The sequence below is a fragment of the Capsicum annuum genome, chromosome 1, assembly GCF_002878395.1.
Source record: "Capsicum annuum cultivar UCD-10X-F1 chromosome 1, UCD10Xv1.1, whole genome shotgun sequence".
Lineage (NCBI taxonomy): Eukaryota > Viridiplantae > Streptophyta > Magnoliopsida > Solanales > Solanaceae > Capsicum > Capsicum annuum.
The window spans coordinates 660,164-667,559 of NC_061111.1; the positions used below are offsets into that span (position 1 = coordinate 660,164).

General features: G+C 33.7%; 1 protein-coding gene across 1 annotated transcript in view; it reads right to left on the reverse strand.

Annotated features, from left to right (window-relative positions):
- Positions 1–5,870, reverse strand: part of LOC107863723 (ylmG homolog protein 2, chloroplastic) — a 14,981-nt gene extending 9,111 nt beyond the window's left edge. The window contains exon 1 of the mRNA XM_016709822.2: positions 5,484–5,870. Within this exon, the coding sequence (XP_016565308.2) occupies positions 5,484–5,753 (270 nt within the window). The 5' untranslated portion in view covers positions 5,754–5,870. The remainder of the gene's footprint in view (positions 1–5,483) is intronic.
- Positions 5,871–7,396: the final 1,526 nt, after the last annotated feature.

Consider the following 7,396-nt stretch of genomic DNA (forward strand, 5'->3'; position numbering starts at 1 on the left):
AATACAAAAATCAAAATCAAACAAATAATACAATAATTTTTTTAATAAAATCGTACCGATAAAAATGCTATTGATTTATACATTATCATATATATTTATCGGTATGATTTTGTACACTTCTAAATTAAATTGTGATTTTTTACTCCATTAATTATAATATGAAACGAATTTGTGCATGCGAGTCTACTCAATATCCTAAACAAAACACTAATCGAAAACTACGATGAATCACTAACCGAAAAAATTAATTTCATATTTTTAATACACCAAGAAAATATAATTCTTGTATATATTAGCATATTTGATCAACGAAAATTCAACATTTCACTATTTGGGAGTAGAAGAAAACTCAAAAAAATAATTTTTTTTAGAGAGAAATCAGATAATTCAGGATAGAACTGATTATTTTTTGACATAGAATAAATATAAGAAAATTGTTAAGTTAATGATCTAATTGATACTTCTTTTTTTTTTAATTTTATGTAAAATGTAAAAATTTATTACATAGAGCAAAAATAAATTATTTTAATTAGGTATAAAATCTAAATAAATTTAACTATATAAAATTATAATTATTAAAAGTACAAGTTTGAAAAAATTAAGGGTGGGGATCGGCATAAGACCATGGAAAAGTGGACAATATGAAAGTGTGGGGGACCACATCAACTATTTGAAAAAGGTAAACACGTAACATTTTATTACGTTTAAGAAATTTTTTTCTGAAAAGTGATTTAATAGATTTGACAATTCACTGCACGTTTTTCTCTCGATCATCGTGTAAAACGTAAGAAATTCTTACGTTTTTCTAAAAGTCAACCCCGTTAGTTAATCGTTAAGAAAAAAGTGAAAAACATAATAAATTATTACGTTTAGCCTATTTTGGTAACTTTTTAAATAGGTGGGCTATTTTGGTCACTTTTTTACTTCCGTGACTCATTTTGGTTCCGAGTTCGCTTTTTCAGCTTTAGGCCTACAAGGTAATGATCTTGCATCTAATTTTTGGCTTGTTGATTCTAGAGCTTCCAATCATATGACCAACTCATCTAGTATGCTAAAAAATGTTCGGAAGTATCATGGTCCATCACAAACTCAAGTTACCAATGGTAGTAATTTACCCATTACCAAGGTTGGGGATATTACTAAAACTTTCAACAATGTTTTTGTGTCACCAAAGCTCTCCACTAGTCCTATTTCAGTTGGACAATTGGTAGATAACAATTGTGATGTGAATTTTTCTCGTAATGGTTGTCTTGTACAGGATCAGGTGTCGAGGACGATAATTACGAAGGGGCCTAAAGTTGGACGACTGTTTCCTATACACTTTTTCATTCCTCGTGTTCTATCATTTGCTTGTACTTCTACACCTAGTAAGACTGAGGTATGGCATAAGCGCTTAGGACATCCAAATTCTATTGTGTTATCTCATTTATCGAATTCGGGTTTATTAGGGAACAACAACAACAACAACAAACCCAGTGTATTCCCACTTAGTGGGGTCTGGGGGGGGGTAAGATGTACGCAGTCCATACCTCTACCTCTGATGAAGTAGAAAGGCTGTTTAGGGAACAAAAATCAATTTTCCACTGCTTCCTTTGATCGTTCTACTTGTAAATTAGGCAAGAGTAAAATTCTTTCTTTTCCTAATTTTGGTAGTCGTGCTATAAAGTGTTTTGATGTCATTCATAGTGATGTTTGGGGTATTTCACCAATTGCTTCTCATGCTCATTTCAAGTACTTTGTGATATTTATAGATGATTATCGTTGATTTACGTGGGTATATTTTCTTCGTTCCAAATTTGAGGTATTTTTCATATTCAAGACATTTTTGGCCTATATTGAGACTCAATTTTCTACTAGCATCAAATTATTAAGATCTGATTCTGGTGGAGAATATGTCTTATGAGTTCAAAAATTTTTGCTTGAAAAAAGAATTGTCTCAAAATGCTCCTGTCCATATACACCACAACAAAATGGGGTTGCTGAACGTAAAAATCGTCATCGTTTAGATGTCACTCTTACTTTATTGATTGAGTCCTCTGTTCCATCTAAGTATTGGGTGGAAGCTTTGTCCACTGTTGTTTACTTAATTAATAGACTACCATCTAAAGTCTTAAATCTTGAATCTCCATATTTCGTCTTTATCACAAAAATCCAAGCTATGATAATTTTCATACATTTGGTTGTATTTGTTTTGTGCATTTTCCTCCTTCTCAGCGTAATAAACTTTCTGTTCAGTCTACTAAATGTGTTTTTATGGGTTATAGCACTTCGCAAAAAGGTTTTCTTTGTTATGATCCATGTTCTAATAAATTTCATGTTTCTAGAAATGTTGTTTTCTTTGAGAATCACTATTTTTTTCCTATTCATGTTGAGTCATCTCCTGCTTCTCTTCTTCTTCCTACTTTTGAGGATTTGTCATCTTCTTCTAAGAGGTTCAAACACAAACGTCGGCGGCCAACTTTACCCCCTCCTGATATTGATTCGCCACCTGAAACTGCTCCACAACTAGAATCTGCGAATTCTTCAAGGCCTGCTCCTCTTGAGCCCACTCGTCAATCTACGAGAGTATCTCGTACTCCTAATAGGTATGGCTTTTCATCTACTTTATCCACCATTTCTGTTCCAACTTGTTACTTACAAGATTTCAAGCATGAATGTTGGCAGAAGGCAATGGAGGAAGAACTTTTGGCTCTTAAAGAAAATGACACATGGGATATTGTTTCATGCCCTTCAAATGTCCATCCAACTGGATGTAAATGGGTTTATTCAATTAAACTTCATTCTAATGGAACTCTTGATCGGTACAAAGCTCGATTGGTTGTTCTTGGTAACAAGCAGGAGTATGGTGTGAAGTGTGAACTATGAAGAAACTTTTGCACCGGTAGCAAAAATGACGACGGTGCGAACTATTATTGCCATTGCTGCTTCACAAAACTGGACTCTTCATCAAATGGATGTCAAAAATGTTTTCTTCATGGTGATCTCAAAGAGGATATTTACATGAAACCTCCACCAGTTTTGTTCTCATTGCCTACATCAGATGTATGCAAGTTGAAGCGGTCTTTGTATGGATTAAAACAAGCTCCCAGAGCTTGGTTTGACAAATTTCGGTCTACTTTGCTACAATTCTCTTTTGAGCAGAGCAAATATGACTCATCTTTGTTTCTTCGGAAAACATCCACAGGTTGTGTTTTTCTTTTGGTATATGTAGATGACATTATTATTACAGGAACTGATTCTTCATTAATCACTAGCCTGCAACAACAACTTAGGGATTCTTTTCATATGAAAGATCTTGGTACTCTTACATATTTCTTGGGTTTGGAAGTTCATCGTGATTCATCCGGTGTGTTTCTAAATCAATGCAAATATACCCAAGATTTGATTTCTTTGGCAGGTCTTCAGGATTCCTCCTCTGTAGATACTCCATTAGAATTGAATGTAAAGTATCGCCGGGAGGAAGGCGATCTTTTTCCTGATCCAACTATATTTCGGCAATTAGTTGGGTGCTTAAATTACCTTAATATTACCAGGCCTGATATCTCTTTTGCAGTTCAACAAGTTAGTAAGTTCATGCAAGCTCCCCATCATCTTCATTTGGTGGCTGTCCGTCGCATCATTCGATATCTCCTAGGAACATCTACTCGTGGATTATTCCTTCCTAGTGTTTCGCTTCTTCGTCTTAATGCTTTTAGTGATTCTAATTGGGCAGAATGTTCTGACACTCGTTGTTCGGTAACTGGTTGGTGCATGTTTTTTGAAGAGTCTATCTTGGAAGAGTAAGAAGCAAGACCGTGTGTCAAAATCTTCAACAGAGGTTGAATATCGAGCAATGTCTACTGCTTGCTCCGAGATTGTGTGGCTCTGTGGATTACTTGCTGAGATTGGATTTCCTCAATCTAATCCTACTCCTCTCCATGCTGACAATACAAATGCTATTCAAATTGCTACTAATCCGGTTTATCATGAGCGGACCAAACACATCGAAGTAGACTTTCATTATATACGAGAAGTTGTAGATAAAGGTGTTATCACTCTTCCGCACGTGTCCAGTGATCTTCAAATAGCTGATGCATTTACAAAATCAATGGCATGACGATGACATCAGTTTCTAGTTGACAAATTTGATGCTTCTTGATCTACCAACATCAATTTGAGGAAAGATGTTAGCATGATGTAACTATTGTATATATTAATTTATCTATATATTGTTGTATATTAGTGTAATTACATAGATTTGATTTAGTAATTAAAGAGAATAATAGTGGCTATAGAAGAGCAGATTTGGTGAGACAGAATAACGGATTTTGAGGGATAGAAAAGTTGACCTTTAGGGAAAAAAGGACGGATCTTTAGGGAGGTAATCTTTGATACTTTCTATTTAATGGAAAGACTCTCAATATTGAAAGACATTCAGCAGAAAATTGGCAGATAACACACTGCTAGCTAATACAGGAAACAAGACAACCATAAGATAAAACTATAAACTATTTATTCGAAATCATAGACATCACCGAAACACCACAAACAAGAAATTCCAGACGCAGACAAAACACTCTTCCCTACCGTTAGGTATGAACTCCTACCCACTAAGCCTCTACCTTAATCCGCATCATCCGCACCTTCATATCAAGGGTCATATGCCCCAACCAACATAACACATGCCTCTTACACCTCTGTACTCAGTGGCGAAGTCAGGTTTTTCATTGAGGGGGTTTAGAAGTAAATATATGAACTAGTCGAAGGGGGTTCAACATTTACTATATATACATAAAAATATTTTTGACCATATAAAAATAGTATAATTTTCGAAAGAAACGGGTTCGGATGAACTCCTGAATTGTATGTGGCTCCGCCACTATCTGTACTGGAGCATCTGAGCAACTCCTCAACACATGCCCCAACCAACATAACCTCACTTCTCGCATCTTATCCTCCACCGAAGCCACTCCCACCTTCTCCCGAATAATCTCATAGGATACTTATTTCTACATTGCAATAAAATTAGGAAGCAAAATCACAATTCACAAACATCATCTTTTTTACACACACACGCACATTTATATACTCCCTCCATTTCATCAATCATCTACAAAGCGGTGTTATATTAGTTGATGAAAGAAAAGTTAATTGGAGAGTTACGCATCTAGTACCCTGAATTATGACCAAATTTGCTACGACATACTCCAACTTCATGTGATACTATTTCTCTGAACTAAATTTTAGAGAATTTTTGCCAAACCTTTTAAGCTGAGGTGACGCCTTCTGTCAACCTTTTTAGCCGAAGAGACACCTTTGATGTGACCCCTTTTACTTAATAAACAAAAATAAGCAAAAATTGAGTCTGAGGTAATAGACCCCTGCGAAGTTGGATTGGAGTTTGCCGTAGCAACTTTGACCATTGTTTGAGGGTAATGGATGCTTTTCTCAAGACAAATCGAAATTTTGCTGATAATGCCGGTAATAAATGAATACTGTAGTACCTGATAGAAATTCCGGAAATGAGAAGGAAAAGAGAGGAGTATTTTGTTGAAATGGGGATGAACAAAGGAATGCAGGAAGTTGAGGCATTTGTGGCGAAGATGATGAAGGAAGGCATTTGAAGATGCCAACTGTAACTCTACATTTGATTTTGCTTTATGAATAAATGACGACGGAGTTGGAGTTGAGAACAAGGGTAGTGAAATTATACAGTTTGATACAACACTTTTTTGCTTCTCTTCTAATGATAAAGATGAAGATTGAGCAACCATTTTTCAAGTCCCTCTCCTCCCTCTTTCACTGGGTAGGCAGCTAGCTATAGTGATGAAGATAAGATTTTTATTTGACTCTTCTAGATTTTTATTTTATTTATTTATTTATTTGTTTTCTTATTATTATTTTTCAATTATTCCTCACTTTCTATATGGTTTTTAGGTTTTGACCCTAGGGGGATTTCAAACTCTTAGGCCAAAATCAATAATTCAAATCTAAATATATATATATATGAGATAATACATAAATATGATCCTAAATTTGATATCAAATTATAATTTTGATCTTAAATTTTGACAGTGCACAAATATGACTTTTAACTATTCAACGCTGCACAAATATGACCTCCGATCCTACGTGACAAAACGCGTGTTCAACACGCAAAACTAGGCGTGTCCCTTAAAATCTAAGGGTATAATACATAAATATGACCTTAAACGTTGACGGTGCACAAACATGACCTTTAACTATTCAAAACTGCACAAATATGATCTTTAAATGACTTTTCACTATTATTTTCGGCTCAAAGATGAAAATGACATCTAATTTCTTTTGTCATTGCGGAAAAAAGCAATATTGAAGATTTATAAATTAGATGGGTCAGCCTCATACGAAAAATCATGCGGGTATGTATGTATATATATATATATATTATAACGCAGAGGGCGAATTTAAGTTATATAATATATCTAAATATAATTTATTTAAATATTAAATTAAAGATGAAACTATACTAATTATAAAAATAATTATAGTTTTAATAAAACGTTATTAAGGATAGTAATAGTAGTATATTAAATTAACGTTATTACAGTGTTATTAAATTAACGTTATTAAAACATTATTAAATTAATGCAGGGGCGGACCTACGTGGTTTCCATGGGGTTCACCCGAACCCCCTCGGTAAAAAAGTTACATTATATATAAGGTAGAAAATCTATATTTATGTACGTATATTAATGTTGAACCACATGAAATAAGACACTTAGATAACTCAGTGGTGTTATTTGCTATTCTTGGGCGCTTCCTTCAGCCTACTGCGCGGGTTCAATTTTTTAATTAAAAAAAAACTAGGTGTTGGTGCTATAGAAATAATAATAATAATAATAACAATAATAATAATAATAATAATAATAATAATAAAATGATGTCTTTTTAACACAAAAAGCAAAACTTTGACAGTGCACAAATATGACCTTTAACTATTCAAAACTGTACAAATATGACCTCCCTCCAAGTCAGCCCTTTTAACGATGTGGCACCTTGTGATTGGATTACCTTTCCACGTAGGCGCGAGTGAAACTCACGCATGGGGTTGCAAAATCGAAGGTAATATTTATTCAGGTTTTGAATAGTTAAAGGTCATATTTGTGCACTATCAAAATTTAAGGTCAAAGTTATAATTTGTTGTCAAGTTTAAGGTCATATTTATGTATTAACTCTACTAGTTACTAATGGCCCGTGCAAGACATGGGCCCAACAAATACTTTTTAAAAATTTATTTTAATTATTGTGATTTATAGTATTTTTTAAAAATATATAATATATTATTTTCTTAGATATTTTAAGTTATTAACTATTGTAATGTATAATATGTTTTATGTAATTTTCAAATAATATATATCGCTCTCGTTGTCCAAAA